Source organism: Opisthorchis viverrini, assembly GCF_000715545.1.
Source record: "Opisthorchis viverrini unplaced genomic scaffold opera_v5_224, whole genome shotgun sequence".
NCBI classification, from domain to species: Eukaryota; Metazoa; Platyhelminthes; class Trematoda; order Opisthorchiida; family Opisthorchiidae; genus Opisthorchis; species Opisthorchis viverrini.
Window position 1 is genome coordinate 297,828 of NW_008751878.1, and position 18,217 is coordinate 316,044.

An 18,217-nucleotide genomic window follows, 5' to 3' on the forward strand; every position below is an offset into this window, starting at 1 on the left:
TACTGCGTAGCGGTGGGTTAGTGGCTTTGCACAACCACTGATGATGTCACCTCGATTGGTGATGAAACGTTTGCAATCTAATTGCATAGCTCAGCGAACAAGCCAACGACCACCATTCAACACCGATGCTTCACCGCCGTACAACCATGACTTATTTGAAAACCTCATTGTAAAGAAAAGAGTAAAGGTAGACGAGGAAGGGACTTAAGGCCAGCTTACCACAATCATTCCGAGGTGCCAGGGGATCTGGATAGAAACTGACAACAATAACGCCACTGACATCGGTTGACAGCCATATCTTGTAGTGTCTCCAACTAGGCACAGTGAGGATCACGCGGTCCCCATCCTGGAAGGCGAGTAGCACCAACAGCACCCAAGCGTTTCGTGATCTCCGTCATACTCCTGTACCAAATCAAGGGTTGGCCACCTCTCTGTTTACGCCACTCTGAGTTGGGCATGGAAAACAGCACTCTCTTCGGCAAACGATGGTTCGGCATACGTGACATATGTCCCAATCAACGCAGCTTCTGGTGCTGGACACATTCTTCAATAGAAGTACCTGTTACACACCCGAAAACGCTCTTTCTAACTGCCTCGTCATCTTTCCGGTTATACAACCCTCCCAATGTATTGACCACGCCTTCATGTGAACATAATATGATCAAATTTCGAACCAAATCGAACAGGTGAGTTAGAGTCACTACTGCTGAAGGGACGAAAGCCCTTCACCGCGGGGTCGTTTATTAACAAACACCAGCTAGACAGTTACAAACGATCGGACAAGAAAGTAAACGTCTCATATGCACATGGTTTTTAAAAGCGGAACCTTCCAACAAGTTTTCCCGAATTTCAGTGAGTATTCGTTGACTATCAGGCCTTCGTAAACGAGCGCTAAAAAGCAGTTCCACAAGTTCTGTAATAAACCTCACCGTCCATCAAACGCGAGGAGTTACGAGAAAACCTCATACTACTCTCATGCCTCATCAGTAGTATCCGCCTTTACACTGTCACAGTCCAGGAGGTAGGTCGGAATCTTTTCCCTACCAGTGTTACAGTGGATACTACTGATGAGACACTCGAGTAGTATGTGGTTTTCTCGTAAATCCGTTTCGCGTTTCTTCAAAAGTGAGATCTATTACGGATTTTGTGGAGTCACTTTGTAACATTTGCTTGCATTTAAGTAACAGTCAATGAATATCCAGGAAAGTTCGGGAAGACGCGTTCAAGGAGAGGATGGATATTCAGATTTGTAAAAAAGATGCTCCCTTGTCCAATAGTCTGTAACTGTTCATTTGGTGTTTCTCTAGTAAACAACTCCGCAGCGAAGGCCTTTTTCCTTCCACCAGTATTTTGAATGCCTTTGTAATTGCACAGTACACGCAACACATACGACCTTATTTGATCTCCACACCTTTAACTTCAGCCTATCTTCCTTTGATGGCTCTCGGTGAGAGCTACTTAGAGTTAGGAAACAGTGTCTCATGTACTTTTGGGGACAGAGGTAAATCTAACGGCTCATAAGCTCAGAAAACCTGAGAAACGGAAAACTGTAGACAGGGGAGTTAATCTGATCATCCTTTCTCCGTCCGAAGTTGCGATGTTGATGATATATCGCTCGTTTAGACGGTCCAAACGATTTTTAGTGAAATCATTTCCAATGGAGAACGCGCGCAAAGGTGGCAAGATGTATGGGCCAGTAGATTCTTGCCTTGAACCGACAATCCATTCAGCGTCATGCTATTGCGCCGTCAGTATTCAATGTGGTAGCTATTCGACCGTCAAGATCCTTCGTCTAGCAACACATTAAGGAACTAGGATTCCACCATACAAGTTGAGTTCCCTGTGCTACTCAATCCGTATCAATATGGAGAGGGTTAAAAAAACTAATTCGGAGGCATTGGTAGAGCATAAACGGAAACAACCCCAGGTGAATCGATTTCATTGACAGCAAGAAAACTTGTGTGGCCAAAATTCACTCCAGTAGTTATGGTCGATCGTAATATACTATCACCAAACTGATATCTGCTTTGACTGTCCTTCATTTGGCCAGGTAAATACTACAGTGTGTGTTTACGTAAATCAACTGCAGTTGTTTCACTGTCTACTATGAGACAAATGGATCCTACTTGACTTCTAGTGGGCATTGTATCACGACATAGGACGGTGGCGAACTGCCCTAATTTTGTGTAGAATCAGGGGTTCGGTGAACGAAGTTTAGTCATCCTACAATAGAGGAGTATGTTCCGTACTAACGAGCTTAGTCACACGGCGTGATAAATATTCACACTGTTTACATAATCAGTCACTGGTATGCCATGACAACCACAGAAATTATCATCTTTTCGGTTGGATTCTGGCCGGATGTTTATATGGAAGATGTGTTCGGGTGACTGACAGCGCAGCTGTACAAATTCCTTTGCTCCTATCTGTACCCTTAAGATAAACGTAGAACAGTTTCTTTTATGAAAATATACTGGGATATCTCGAATATCGTTCCAACTGAATCATGAGGCGGCTTGTGTGCAGCACATTCACTTGTAGAATATCATAAACGAGAGATTCAGTTGAGTCTCTCGTGAAAACCAAATTGATTTGCAAATGGGTGTACTTCTCGTAGAACAGATCCCTTATGTAGGCATCCAGGTAAGTGACACAAGTTACTTGTCTCAGGACCACGTGAGCACAATCCATTCTTTGTCAGCTTGATCCAAAATTTATAATTCTTTCATTCCAACGGCTGACTTGGTTAGCTACTCGGTCCCCTAAATGGTTGAAAAACTCCAACCTATTCTTGCGAAAAATTTCTTCAAGTGCAGGAAAATAGCTTGTTCCGACCTAAAACCTTCTAAAAAATCATTGCTATTTCACAGTCACCAAGTGTGTACAGAAAAGGTATTTACCAGGTAAAAACTCACGAGGACGGTCGCAAAGTGACAGAAGCAGGAACTTAGAACAACGAGGCAGTCCTCAGTCAACCATTCAACCAATCGGTGATTTACAGACACGAAATTTTGCCTGACCATTAGGTCTGCTGTAAAGAAGAACTGGCACATATTCGAGAATTGCGGCGCAGTTTCTTGTTAACGAAAAGGGGTTGTCGACGCACACATGTGTCCTAGGTGAGCTTTCCCCATTGAAAAGGACATTCAGGGTCGAAAATAACAGACAGAGAATGCTATAAAAAAGAGTTCCGATCATTTGAGTTATTATAGATGACAACTTGGAAATTTAGCCCCAGGTGCTCGGCGATGGTCACCTATGCACGAACATCAAAGGATATTTCGTACAGTGATTGAAGAACTTGTCTAGTTGCAGGTAAATGAAATCATGAAGGATCAAAGCCTACCTAATGAGAACTAGTTAGATTGAAGATGAGGAATTTGTTAAACATTGAGTATAAGTACGACGTGTGACACGTAATAGGTGTTCAGTAAAAGTACATATCTAATGCTACAGCAGTGGTGCGACACTTTCGTTTGAATATGGCATTTTTTAGAACTCTGATCGGAATATGGCTACCATAACAAACTGTTTTTGTATGATAGGGCCAACTTTTCATCGCCGATAGTGAAGTACTCGTTGTTTGACAGATAGATCATTTGAGTAGTCATTCCAACTTTTTTATAGTGCGCAGAAAAACGCATAACTGTTCCATGTCTATTGTGGTTAGTATCTTCTGAGAATGCTGAATTTCGTCGAATGTTAATCGGAAGAAATAACTCACCCTCGATAGATGAACTGATCACACTGCACAGGTTGCGCTGGCTTGGCCACGTGCTGCGTATACCAGTCGACCGACTTCCTCGAAGGGCTCTTTTCGCCCAACCATGTGAAGGGTGGAAGAGAACCAGAGGCGGTCAAACAATGACTCGGCAGCGAAGTGTGAAGGCCAATACCAGCAAACTCAGCTGCGCTGGTCAATGCCATCTTCCTGGATAGGGACCCCGAGATGGGCCGCATCATTGGTTAGACACTTTGTCAGATAGGTCCCAGTCTCGCCTCAATGGCGCTCTTGCATCCAAGCTACTGCCTTCAATGCATAGCTCCCTTCTCAATCCCCCCACTTAACAGTGCGCCTGCGGTGCTGTATTTATGCACTAATTTATCAGCTCCCGCCACTGATACGCAGCTACCTACCGCACCTTTCCGAACCATCGGTGAACAAAACTGCGGCAGCTACAACCACTGTACGACGAGTACGCGGCTATTACAGCTGACAACGCAGCTGGCTTCTCAGAACAGACCCATCAATAACAACAACTGTGTTGGAGTGGTTTCTTTCTTAACCGCAAACCAGATTGCACCCGGTGGACTAATAAAACTAACGTATATTTTTTTACTCGAGCCATTAGCTAGGCTCACCAAAAAATACCCTCCTTTAAAAAAATAATAAAAGTTTTAATAATAACACTAAGCAAATCTAATTGGTTGCCAGGACACCCACCTTCATTCTGATGTAGTCCTGTTTTTGAAGGAAGTGAAAATTCTGGTTTTAAGGCCTATGAATTACACTGAAAAAGACATTCTGACTGGTAAACTATGATCACTAAACTGCGAAGCCAGTGAACTAATCGATGGAGCGCGAAAATCAATAATGCTACGAGAACATAGGAACGATCGATAGGTTTACTTGAGTTGAACTGTCTGGATTGAAATGCTAACACCTGTGGTATTATTTCATCGTGTCGTTAAGTGCCTTGCTCCGCAGGCGAGGTATGAGTTTGTCATATTTAAAGTTGAGGCACCCATCAATGACTTACGCCACAGTGTCACACTTAAGCCTTCGATGTTCATAAGAACGTATGTTTTTCGTGAAAAAGACTACTGAAACTGGCTTGATCTAAAGGGTACCTCCGCTGAACCACTTTCCGAACTTCCGCGTTTCAAGACCGGTCATCTTGTTATTGATCGAACCAAGTTGTCAAGTTTAAGGTGATTCAAAAGAGCGCAACTAGTCGCAAGCACAGCGTTCCAGACTGCCTTTAATTGTTGCACGACCGCTTGTCTGTGAGGCTGCTTTCGTTCGATCGACCACTAAACCAACAACAAGTCACGTAACTTTCTTAGCCAAATAGCCTTGGTGTGCCATGGTTTCTTTCAAATTCCGGCAAAGTGAAGTTCATCAAAGTAGCACTGTACACAAACAGAATTCGAACAGAAAAATGCTAGGTGCTAGATAGTTCGTCCCTTCGAGTGCGATTTGGGAGACAATGACAACTGAAATCCAGATTTGTCGTGCAAACCAAAGTACTCCTAAACGAGAGATTCAGCTGGGTTCCAGTTAAGTCTCGCTGAAAGCCGAATCGGTTTGCAAATGAGTGTATATTCGCTAATTTCGTGTAACTCAGGTTGAAGTTAAAAATAAGATTGACGGAACCTCGGCAATCGCGCCTACCTGATGAGCCTCAAGTAGCGCGAAACCGGTCGTGGACTGTCGAAGAATTTTCAGCAACCTTATGAGTAATGTATTATGTCTATACAAAGTATTGCTTCTTTTTCACCAATGCACGCTAGCCAAACTTGAGTTATCACAGGCGAACAAGTCCGCATTTTGTGTTAGGTGACTGGTTCTCCCAAAATCTCAGCACACGGGTTCGGATTCCGCTTCTCATCCATTGGTTGTTCAATAGGATGGAAAATATTCGACTTCGTGAACAACAACCGTTCAACTGTGGTCTTCTGCATCAGATAATAAGGCCCCTTGTCCATTCTGAGCCTTGATTACTCAACTCTAAACAGTTTACTTTGCTCACCACCCTGAACTAACAAGTTTCAAGTAGAAAAAGGTGAGTGCATTATTAAGCCTGAAAGCTCCGCTACGCATTCTTCTGTACGTGTATGCACTGTGCGACTGAAGTGTGGCCGAGTTTACTAAAAGGCAACTCATTTTTTCTAGAGAACTACCATTTCGTGAGGATGCTTATGAAACTTATTGGTGACCCAGAACAAAAGTCTTTCTCTCAGTAAAAAAACCTGAAGCATTAAACCCAGGCCTCGGTTATTAAACAAACTTTAGTCCAACGGCATTTTTCGATGTGACTCGTGTTGTGACGTGGCTGGCCGTCCATTGGTTACGCCTGCACTGAGCCTGCCAGACTACGCGATAGGGAGAAGACAGAGAACTGGGGACACGGCTGTATTGTCAGGACAAGACATACAGAGCGTCTGCGTAAATATAAAGGATGACTAAGTGGCCAAATATGGTCGTTCACTTGTTCGCTCCGTACAGCCAATGGCGATGTTCCGGTCGTGAACAGTCTCAGGCCCACTACGCTGGTCGTATGTTGCTAAGCCGTGTTTGGTGGGAGCCGCCCACTCACCTGCTTTCCGGACGTGTCGTAGCGATGGTGACCTTGGGATGCGTCACTCTCCGCACATGTGCTTTTTTTCCTGTCTGGGTACGTCCTGAAAACTCGGTTGGGGGATACTGCAATCATAGCAGTGTAAATTTTTTCGCGCCTGGTTAATCTGCTTTGTACCAACTGTTGGATCTGCCGAATGGTGTCTTCGATCCAATGTTTTTTTTTCACACTTTGCAGTGCGTCCGCAGTGAAGAAACAATCAGAGTATCACAGTGACTTGACGCACTCATTGAAGGGATCGCGGCAATAGTGTTTGACATACGTACGAAAACAGAGAGCGAAAAAAAACTTGAACGCGTGAACGCTGGAGAGTACACTTGACAGGTGAATGTCACGTGAACGTTTGGAAAAAAATCTTTTAGGAAGGAACATGAGCCAGCTACAAAAAAGTGTTGAATTTGAACTAAGATCACTCTGATAGACATATCCTGACATATTACACCTGCTACAGCTCTGGCAAAACAGAAAAGAAGTTTGCTCAAAACATCTGTGAGCTGAATTTCGGAAACTTTGCAGTGCCGAAGAATCCCATCAAGGGGAATCGGAAATGGTCAACACGATCCTATACAATGTTACGAAAACGGACGCAACCTCACAGGTACAAGCAGAAAAAGGCGATAGGATGGGAGTGCGAAGATTTTATCGGTTCACACCTTAGATCGTGGAAGGCGATAGTATACAGTATGTGTGTATCTATCATACCATCTGTGATGCATACCCTCATTCATCTGCTGATAAGCTACTCGTGGCCAAACGTTGTACCGGCATAACACACTACTCATAAGGTTGCTGATAATTCTTTGACAGCCCACTACCAGCTTTGCCCTTCGTGGAGCTCCTCACGTTAGCACAGTCCCCAATTTGCCGCAACCTTATGTTCCACTTAAATTGCACGAAATGAGCCAAACACACTCATTTGCAAACAAATTTGGCTTTGCGACAGATTCACCTGGAACCCAGCTGAATCTCTCGTGTATGATGTTTCTAAGCGACCAAATGTATTGCACGGCCAACTTGCGGTTCGAACCTTCCCAGAAGTTTGTGAGATGAACTCTGCTAGTGATTCCAACAGATCAGGTTCAGTTGCATGATGAAACCTCCACTGGAACTCCAAATTAACTTCTCGTGTATATAAAATAAGTCAACAGCTGCGCACGTAAGGAAGAGTACGGAGAGATTCAGCTGGTTTCCAGGTGGGTCTCTCTCAAAACCAAATTAGTTTGCAAATGAGGGTATTTCAAATAAACTTCTGCTGTTCCCTCCTTTCTGGCGGTTCACAGCATAACAGCTGATCAGTGTATCGATTTTAATTCTAGGAGCCGGTCATTTATTGTGAAATTGAATTCCCCCAGTTTACGCCCCAAACCAGCTATCTTCTTTTGCGGGTGTAAAACGGAGGAAGTATTTTCAGTTCTTCATGTTTGGGTTTCCGTGTTCGTCTCCTTGCACTACAACCAATTTTTCATTTCGGTGCGGTTTAGTTTTCTGAACCCAGTGAATGACTCACAGCGAAAAAGTTATCGAAAAAGTTATCATACCACTGGGATATCTTTGAAATATCTCGACCAAGAATAGATCCTCCTGATGTTTATTTCTAACAATCTATGGTCGCTTACTAAGTTGTGAACGATAAGGGTTCTTCATACCGTATGCGGAGATTGATTAACGTAAACTGGTTTCGCTGACACACTCATTTGCAAACAAATTTGGTTCTGCGAGTCACTCACCTGGAACCCAGATGAATCTCTCGTTTGTAATGTTTCGAGAGACTCACCCGGAACTCAGCTGAATCCCTCGTTTGTGATGTTTACCTGATGAGCCCGAAAAAAGGCGAAACCGGTCGTGGGCTGTCGACGAATTTTCAGCAACCTTATGAAGATCCTCCTGATGTTTATTCTTAGCAGTCTATGTTAGCTGCGAACTGTAGGGATTCCTCATAACATGTGCCGAGTTTTATTAACGTCAACTGGTTTCACTAAGTTTCGGCGCTCAGGTTCAACTCATAGCATTCAGATTGTCAGTAAATTTACTCAGAGAGGAACTGGTGATTTGATATGTCAGTAAATTGTAAAACATGATGATGAGATGGTGTGAAAAACTATTAAGTCCCTGTACTCTCTTAATCCATGGATAGTTGCACCTGAGCTGTACTCCGTGTGTGATATGCTTACGAATTCAGTTCGCCATTCTTTATTGGCAAACATTTATTGATATACTGAGAGGTCGAAATAAAGAGAAATGATCACCTATTTGAAGTAAAGTTTGGTGCTCGGATCTTCGTTATCGCAGACGAATGCTGAACTAACCATCAAGTTCAGAGCACAGAAATTCACTTGTTCAGAGCATTTGACAAACACAATTAGTGTAGCGTGTGAACTATGCCCGGACGAAAGTTGCTGTAAAAAATAAACGCACACAAAGATTCATACCCAAAGTTTTCATCGGAAGGTCAGGCCCTTCCAGCAAAATCTCCGCGTTCAAATACGTTTGGTACACACGGAAATCATCTGGCCTCCTGGACAGCTCAAGCCACCTTAGGGAATCAAGAACGAAAAAACAGTGCCTAGGTGTCCTCTGAGCGGATTGCTATTTGCGCGTCTTGGTAAAAACTGATGGAATTGAGAAGAGTAGAAGTGACAAGGGATGATCCCATGTGATATCACCTCTGTTATGCAGGTAAACAAAGTGGTCAAACCAGATAGAAAAATTCCTTACTTTCTCTGCGTACGTATACTAACCGGTCACCTCTTTTTGTTTATTTTATGAACCACGAGACACTTCAACAGGAAATTGCCTAATTCTGCCAAACTAAACAGACTATTTATTCGTAATGCACTACTCATAAGGTTGCTGAAAATTCATCGACAGCCCACAACAGCATATCGAATATATACATGTATCGCGATATCTGGAATATCGTAGCGACTGAAACATGGGGCGGCATGGTGCAGCACATTCATTTGCCTGGAAACAGCAAAAACGATAGATTCAGCTGGGTTCCAGGTGAGTTCCTCGCAAATAGTTTGAAAATGAGTGTATTTCGCCGAACAGACTGTTGATGAACTCACAGACTTTTGACTTTTCGACTGTAGACACAGGTAGAAACTTATCAAAATGCATGTAGAACATCCATCTGCGTCCAGTTTGTGGATGTAAAGGCTCTTCGATGTTGTGGATGGACTGAGTAGAGAAAATCTATAGTAAAGGTATTTTCATCAGCTTAGTTCTCGGTCCGAGCCTTCCAAACTAGCCTCGACGTCTCAAGCAACCATTAAAAGTGCATAACGTACACTAACGCCCAAATGAAATCAAGAACACTTGTACAGCGCGTCATATATATAGTGTAAGCGGGACACCCTTCTGACGCCTTCTGGATGCGCCATTGGTGACGGGCATACGGTTAACGCACTGGGTCATGATTGGCTGTTGAGTCCAGACCAAACAGCTCTCGGCTTGATACCGGACCGGCAAGCGTCTCGGCCAGTCTTGTGCGGGATAAGCTTCATGGCTGTAACTGTGCGGCAAAATGGTATCAATGTGGAATTCCGCCTAACAAAATCTGAGTGCAAACTGAGGGCTAAATCCAAAGTACATAAGGACGCTGTCTTGTGGTATTGAGCTTTGAGCAACTTAAGATATGTTGATTTTCGCACATCGTTTGAAATGGACTTGAAAGTGTCACCATTCCCTTCAGCATCATCCATCTGTATAATGCCTGATCGTGAAATCAATGATAGGCTCGTTCAAATAATTTATCTTGAAATTTTGAATGAACGGGTTCAAAAGAAGGGAAAAAATGTATAAAAAACTGCAGGCACTAAAGTTGCCCTGTAGACTGCAGACTGTAGACTACCCCAAGCAATGATTGCGCACTGGTTTCTCTCTGATTGCCCACGGTTTCTCTTTACATCAATGACAACACAATTAACAAACTTTCGAAACACAGAGGGATGATTTTTGCATTTTGAAATTGACGGAATATTGATCCATTTCCATTGCAGGAAAACATGTGGAAAGACAAGATTGTGTAGACGACGGAGACAGATGAACGTTACTCCATCCTTAGGTGCAATAAGTCGATAACACTGAAGGAGAAGTGGAAGACTGGATGATCGCAAGACCCGATGAGTAAACAGGCATTCAGCGGTGGTTTCTTCGTCCTTATATTCCAAACACCACTCCAATGAATCATATGAGCTTGGGTTTTGAACACCAGGAATAATTGATTTTAAACGCATCGATCTCATAAAGAACTGCATCAGATATAACCTCCTTCAGATTCGCAAGTAGCATTCGTTTACCGCCACACAATCATAATAAACTTGATTGTTTCATCCGAACGTTTGATTCCCCACATGAATGATGTAACTTGGATAAGTTCAATTTTACTATCTGGACCTAATCTTCCTTATTGTTTTGCCTACTCGACGGACCTCTGTTCCGAATTCCTCCTTTCTGAGAGTAACCGCACTTTTTCCTATGATCCGATTGACTCAAACCTTGGATCGTGCGTGATCGTTTAACGTCAACTTTGTTCTTGACCTATAACCTGACAGCATGACACTACAGTGCAAACCACAAAGTCTCAGTTACTTTGGTGAAGTTGACCCGGTAAGATTTTGTTGTATTCCCTGACTGAACCAATCCCCGTTTGAACTTTTTGCCAGCCAACCTGTTTCATCCGGTGAGTGCACATCTACCTACCGAAGAAAATTTCGGTAGTCTCCATAGGATGAGTTCTGAATGGCACACCGTTACTGTCTCCCTCCACAACCCCGGTTGAATCACCAAATCTGTTTTGACCGTTTCAATCTACCCCAATTCATCTAACCTGCATGATGTTGTGCTTCCCAGATTTTGAACAGCTTCACCATAGTACTGTGACTGGAACGTTCAGAGCCTTCCTACGACCGAACAGAAACCAGCCTCTGAAGGTATGGAAGAATTTGACTAGTGACTTTGATACTGACATATTCCATCTTCTTTCCTGTGTGTGGTGGTGAATGACAACAATCTCTGCTGCAGTCTCTCTGTAAACATCGGAGTCTTGAATGCCAAGCAAAATCGCTAATCTGCGGCAACCGTTACACTCAATCTCCAAAACCCTAAATGATTCATTCTGCATCAATATCTTTCATTTTGTACCTTCGTACATGTGTTCAATCGATAATGAAATTCACTACTGCATGGGATGGACCCCATAAAATACAAATCGACCCGCATTTCATGACAGATCTCGACAAATACACTCATTTGCAAATTAGTTTGGTTTTCACAAAAGACTAAACTGAATCTTGCGTTTACGATGTTCTACAACTGAATGTGCTGCACACAGGCCACCTCATGATTCAGTTGGCACGATATTCGAGATATCGCAGTATATTTTCATAAAGGAAATTACTCACAAGGTTGCTGAAAACTCTTTGACTGCCCACGACCGGTTCCGTCTTTCTGTTTCGGGCAATATCTTGAATATTGTACCGATTGACACATGAAGCGGCCTGTATGCAATACATTTCAGTTGAAGAATAGCATAAACGCGAGATTCGGTCGAGTCTCCCGTGAAAACCCACCTGATGTACAAATTAGTGTACTTGTGCAGATCTATCGAATTTAGTTTCAAGTAGAAGATAAGGTTGACGGAAACTCGGGGACCGCGCCTACCTGATGAGCCCCGACAGGAAGGGCGAAACCGGTCGTGGGCTGTCGAAGTGTTTTCAGCAACCTTGTGAGTAGTTTTCTTCAGGAAAGATTCTATTTTTACTGAAGGTTTCTTTCTGTAAGTGAAGCTAATTGATGCTGAAAAGCCAAGAAGCACTGTGCAGCGGTTTCACACTCTGACTGATTAAGAGGCCAATCCACATGTTTAGTGCTTCACTCGTTAGATGAAAACGGTATTCAAATAAATCTCTTGGTGGTTCCGTCCTGTGAGCGAAAACGGACTCCGCTTTCAATTCTGCAAACACCCAGGATTTCGGATTGCTCACCCTCGCCACGCAGTAGGTCTTGGGCATTATTGTAGCTGTACGGGACCATAGTTTTCATGCTAAACTCACTCGGTCTCTTCAATGGCACGTTGGGACTAGCTGTTACGTATAGAAGGTTTGGCTGACCGAAGAAGCACTATTTTAGGGGGCCAGTCGTGATCATCGTTCAAATTGCAGTAGTTGTTAGAAGGCAATCAATGAGTAGCTCAAAGTCAATCACTTTTTGGGGAAAACACCCCATGGTATTCCAAGTTTAATCTAGAACATGGTTAATCTGGTTTCTGCATAGTCAGGAGCTGTCATTCCATGCGTAAGATTAGCAAAATCTAGACTGGTGCTCAGTTTGTAAGTAGGCAAGTTCTAATCAGACTGGACCATTTAAGGAAGGAGATAATTGGCGTTTTTGATTACAAATTTCGCTTCTTTATTAACAGACGGTTTCGGGCTGCTGTTTGGCGGCAAAACTAATGTCGAAATTATGGCGCCTGTGCACTTTTCCCTCCAGTGTATACAATGTAACTTTTTCACATTGCATATGTTGATACATCTCCGACATGTGCTATACAAAGCTAATTCTAAATGGCATAGAATTTTGGAACCAAAGTCAGTAGCTGTGCTGATATTCCATCGATTCACTCAGTTTGTGCGCATCGTCTCTGATGTTCTCCGATATGTACTGACTAACTCTAAGGCAGCCTTTATGACCATCGTCAGCGAGGTTGGATGCTGGCTGTCAAAAGGCCACGATATGGATTCGGAGTTTGCTTTGAAGTCAGACTAGCGCCATGTTTGAACTTTGAATATCGATCCGTTTAAACATACATTCTTCTTGTTATTGGACACACCTCCCATCATCATACTTCGCACAGGTGCACTTTTATGTCGGTATTCACGCATGGACCAAAAAATACTTGGAATAATCCAGCCATCGATTTTTCCTGTCGTAAAGTTTCTTGCGGGTGTGAGAACCCGAATGCAGGACATTTAGAACGGTATGTCAGAATGACGTGTGGTGCAAGAGTCACCGGATTCGGAGATACATCTGCGAATATTTCCGATCGATTATTATTCAGCTGCGTAAAACTTTCTCATCATCAGATTCAAAACAAGGAGTTTGATTTTTGGCTCAAAATGATTAAACGTGGCCTGGCATCAAAGAAGTTTAACCTAGCACTAGAGGGTATGCGATATCGAAATACTTCACTCACCATGTGAGCTTTAAGCTTACCGGAACAGGGGTAAGCGCCCAGTTTAAAGGCGCCAATGTGACAGTAGGGTCATCAAAATCGTGCTGCTTGATCGCGGTCGGCTTAGTGAATCACCGTCGCCAATGCATTTTCCGAATGAATTTCTTAAAATGCAGAACCAGTTTTCTCCAGTGACCCTTCTTGTAGCAAATTACAGATTTTATAGGACCAGAGCTTTGATTCCTGGTTGATGATCTATTAATTACCCTGAGATGCAATTCCTTTCGCGTAATATACATGGTCAACTACGCGTTGTCGAATGGAGTCTGTTCGACTATCGTCCAAGTAGAATTTGGATGACCTGTTACTATATGATTACTGAAAATTCAAGCTGAATATATGGACGCGTATGCACTGACAGACAGGCGTCAAACTTGTGGGATGCCTTGTGCACAGTAGTAACTCGTAAGCGCCATGAACTGGCAAACATATACTCGGTTTTGTCTGCCATGGGGGTACTGATAATTCCGACAAACCGGAAGGGATAATATATGGCCTATACATTCCTTTCAGAGGAGAACTATCATCAGAAATGTGGTTATGAAGGGAATATTAAACTTTGAGCTCACTTTGAACGACAACCCATACAGTTAACTTTCGGTTAAGTGTATTATCATATGCTCTGTGCCTGTATTTTTTCGTCCAGCTGTAGCACTCCTCCGATGGCTAGCTGCCATGCCACCCGAAGAAAGCACGAGAGCTGGCATAATGCCAGGTTACTCAAGCCTAGACAGAGAAAGTCGACAGGAAGAGGTCGGGTTAGAACCACGAGCCTTCCGCGCTCTTCAGCGTACATCGGAAACATGGATCTTGCATATGCAGAGGTATGCCCCCAGCTGATGAAGCTATCTATGATGAAATCGATACCTGTGACACGGGCATGCTTCAAACTGCGTACTATATTGATCGAATTGATCAGTTATTCGGTCGGCTCTAAGATTACTTGTTCTGATTATAGCCACGCATAACTATATGGGACTTGGAAAAACACGCTTACTTGTGAATTAATTTGGTGGCAATGGGAAACACAAACGAATAAACCAGAATGTGTATAGTCGTAACATACTACTCATATGGTCTCTAAAAATTCTTCGATACCCTTTTGATTAATGTATTACGTGTATGCGTGCATCGCGAGATCTCGAATATCGTACGAATTGAACATGAGACGGCCTGGTGTAGCACATTCAGTTGCTTGAAAACATCATCAACGACAGATTTTTCTGACTTCCAGCTGAGTTATCCGCAAAACCTTATGTGTTTACAAATGAGTGTATTTGGTCAATACTCGTTTGTAAGGGGGTCGATATTTTCACCTGGCTGGGTAAAATAGGCTGCGAATCCAAGCCAGGTAAGCATTTTATGCGGCTGTGGGAGGTCAGTCAAGTGACAAACAAACCAACTACGTCAAAGTCATACTTCAGTGATAATACCTCAAGGAAGACGGAACTACCCGCTATACAGAAAGTGAAGCGAAGCGTACTTACTGGGCGAAATGTTATTGAAGTCCCCAGCTTATTCCGGAACTACTCAGAAACCCCTCAACATAGAGTCATACAACTTCAAACATGGGTTGATCACCAACAGGATATTTGATTTGACTCACACTTTGCAATATCCGTGGAGATTCGGGCGAACCTACCATTCATTCTCAAAGAAGATAATGGAGTCGTTGAGAAAAAGAAAACTAGTGTTTTTTCATAAAGGAAACTAGGTTGCTGAAAACTCTTTGAAAGCCCACGACCGGTTTCGCTCTCCCACTTCGGGCTCATGAGGTAGACACAGCCTCCGAGTTTCCGTCAACCGTATGTNCAACTGAAAGATGAGGCGGCCTGTGTGTAGCACATTCAGTTGTAGGACATCATAAACGAAAGATTCAGTTGAGTCCCTTGTGAAAACCAAATTGATTTGGGAATGTTTGTGTTGTTCTCGAAAACAGTGCAATTTGGGTCCAAGTAGAACATAAGGTTGACGGAAACTCGGAGACTGCGCCTACCTGATGAGCCCCGACGGGAAGGGCGAAACTAGTCGTGGGCTGTCGAAGAGTTTTCAGCAAACTTGTGAGTAGTTTCCTTTATGAAAACCTAGTTGGTGTCTTTCATGATGAACTTAAATTCTGTTCATCATGTTCCTTTTTAGTAATTGAGCATTCCCTTTGATATTCCGTAAGTCAGCTCTTGCGACTAACGCGGGTAGACTTCTGACTCCCTGCCAAAACTCGAGTGTTAGTTTCCCTAGAATACAGCCTCAGCTGATTTCTAGGAAACTTCTCTCTACAATACTTCGTTAGGACTCTTCAAGCGGAACGAATATACGGCTAACGACGCACTCTAGTTCCTTTGTTTCTCTTCTGGGTAAAAATCCACTCCGTTTCCGTCCTGGACAGTACTGAACTGTGCCATTCTGACCTGAACTAAACGAGAAATCCAAATCAAGATGTGACCAAGAGTAGGGAACTTTGTGCTTAAAGAAGGAGTTGGCAACGCGTCCTTTCCAAATGCTGCTGATAAGCCGATCATCGCCGAACGGCTAATGTTCCAGCCAGTGGCCGGTCCAAATCTAAACAGGGACTTGTGATGTGCGCGCTGCTAGTAATTGAGACTCCCAGTCATTCAGGGTCAATGTACTCTGCGGAAATCCCTTGGAAAAGAAGCTAAGTCGATCAGGATAAAGGACGGGATAAACTACCAAAGGCATCAGTCTTGAATGCCCGATCATCTTAACTTATCGATTGCTTTGGTACAAGTTCACGGTTACTAAAAGAAGGATAGTAACCATGGCTGTGTTCTTTGACATTCGCCTTTACATTCCGGATTTGCATAAGCGGGCCCAACCATGATCAGGAGTCTGCACAAGCGATTAGTCTAACGTTCGATGGCTGAAGTTGAGTCTTGTGAACTTTGCTACTCACACAAGTTTTTCAAGATGACCTGACCGAAATCGCTGAACTAGCCCAGAGGGCAAACGTTTTCGTCAATGGCTGACTGAGGCTTTCTTTCCCTTTCTCTCTTGGTTGCCAAGCACTTGATAAAATCCTCTTGTACTTAAATTCAGGATCAATAATGCGAAACGGATTCTTCAATTTGAATCATTGTTCTTCCTAAATAGTTGAGAGACTGCATTTTGATCGGCATAATTTTAGCCTTGAGAGAAAAATTTTGATGCAAACGCACTTCTGTTAGACGCACCATTTCGAGTCACACAGTTACATAAAAAATAGTCACTTTCAAGAGACACACTCATCTGCAAGTCACTTTAGTTTCCACGAGAGACTCAACTGAATCTCTCGTTTATGATATTCTATAACTGAATGTGCTGCACACAGACCGCCTCATAATTCAGTTGGCACGATATTCGAGAAATCGTAGTATATTTTCATAAAAGAAACTACTCACAAGTTTGCTCAAAACTCTTCGACAACCCACGACGGGTTTCGCCCTTCTTGGGGCTCATCAGGTAGACGCAGTCTCCGAGGTTCCGTCAAACTTATGTTCTACTTGAACCCAAATTGGACTGTTTACGTGTAATACATTCGTTTGCAAATCAATTCGGAGACCGCGTCTACCTGATGAGCCCCAAGAAGGGCGAAACCGGTCGTGGGCTGTTGAGGAGTTTTCAGCAAACTTGTGAGTAGTTTCCTCTATGAAAACAAAGTCACCTTGTTCAACAATGACTTGTAGAATCACTAGAGAAAAGAAGAACAAATTCCGCAAATACTTTTCGGCCTCTCATGCTCCCAAGTTATTAAACTTCGGTGTTGTTCTACTGACTGTAACACATTTTACTTAGAAGCCCCTGCTTTGCAAGACGTAAATTACGCACCTGACTAGCCAACTCATCCACAATAACAATGCTTCGTTGAGCTGTTGGCACTCAACCTTCAGAACATTGCTAATGACTGGTGCTTGTATTTCCTGTTGTATTGATTTAAAATTTTCGTCCTATAATCTACTGTTAATTAGTAGGAAATATTCAGTTATTTTATTAGACAGAGAATGGCATGGCTGTAAACTAAATGAAAAATATATTAGGTTCATGGGGAACATATGGCTGACGCAAAGTCGGGGAGTGCGCCTACCTGATGAACCCCAAGAATTGTGAAACCGGTCGTCAGCTGTCGAAGAGATTTCAGCGACCTCGTGAGTAGTTTCCTCCATGAGAATATGCTGCAATATCTCGAATATCGTACCAACTGAAACACTAGGCGGCCTTTGTGCACCACATCCAGTTAAAGAACACCGTAAATGAGAGATTCACTTGATTCTCCCATGGAAAGCAAACTCACCTGCTCATGAGTGTATTTTTCGAAATCAGGCCAGTTCGGGTTCAAGTGGAACATAAGGCTGACGGAAACTCGTGGTCTGCGTCTTGAGCTTCAAGTAGGGTGAACCAGTCGTGGGCCGTTGGAGAGTTTTCAGTAGCCTTGCGAGTAGTTTCCTTAGAGGAAATATATGGCGTATAATTATCCGTCTGGTCTTCAGGGCAGCTCTTTTTACTGTCAACCAAAGCGTCACGTGATGACGCCCTCTGGATCAAATAATTAACAAGGATGGTGTTTTTTGCTGAACTGAAGCTCAGCTGTTCTTCACTCTGAGAAACGAGCCACGGTTAGCACGTATGC

At 43.3% G+C, this 18,217-nt stretch overlaps 1 protein-coding gene across 1 annotated transcript; it reads right to left on the minus strand.

Annotated features, from left to right (window-relative positions):
- Positions 1–2,697: 2,697 nt before the first annotated feature.
- Positions 2,698–17,049, minus strand: T265_14586 (hypothetical protein; the record flags this gene model as incomplete). Its single annotated transcript, XM_009174317.1, is given in 9 exon segments — positions 2,698–2,824; positions 3,725–3,927; positions 6,321–6,491; positions 9,236–9,448; positions 9,772–9,862; positions 11,768–12,139; positions 15,413–15,588; positions 15,593–15,668; positions 16,988–17,049. Coding segments are annotated over 9 exon segments (1,491 nt in total).
- Between the last annotated feature and the right edge of the window lie 1,168 nt (positions 17,050–18,217).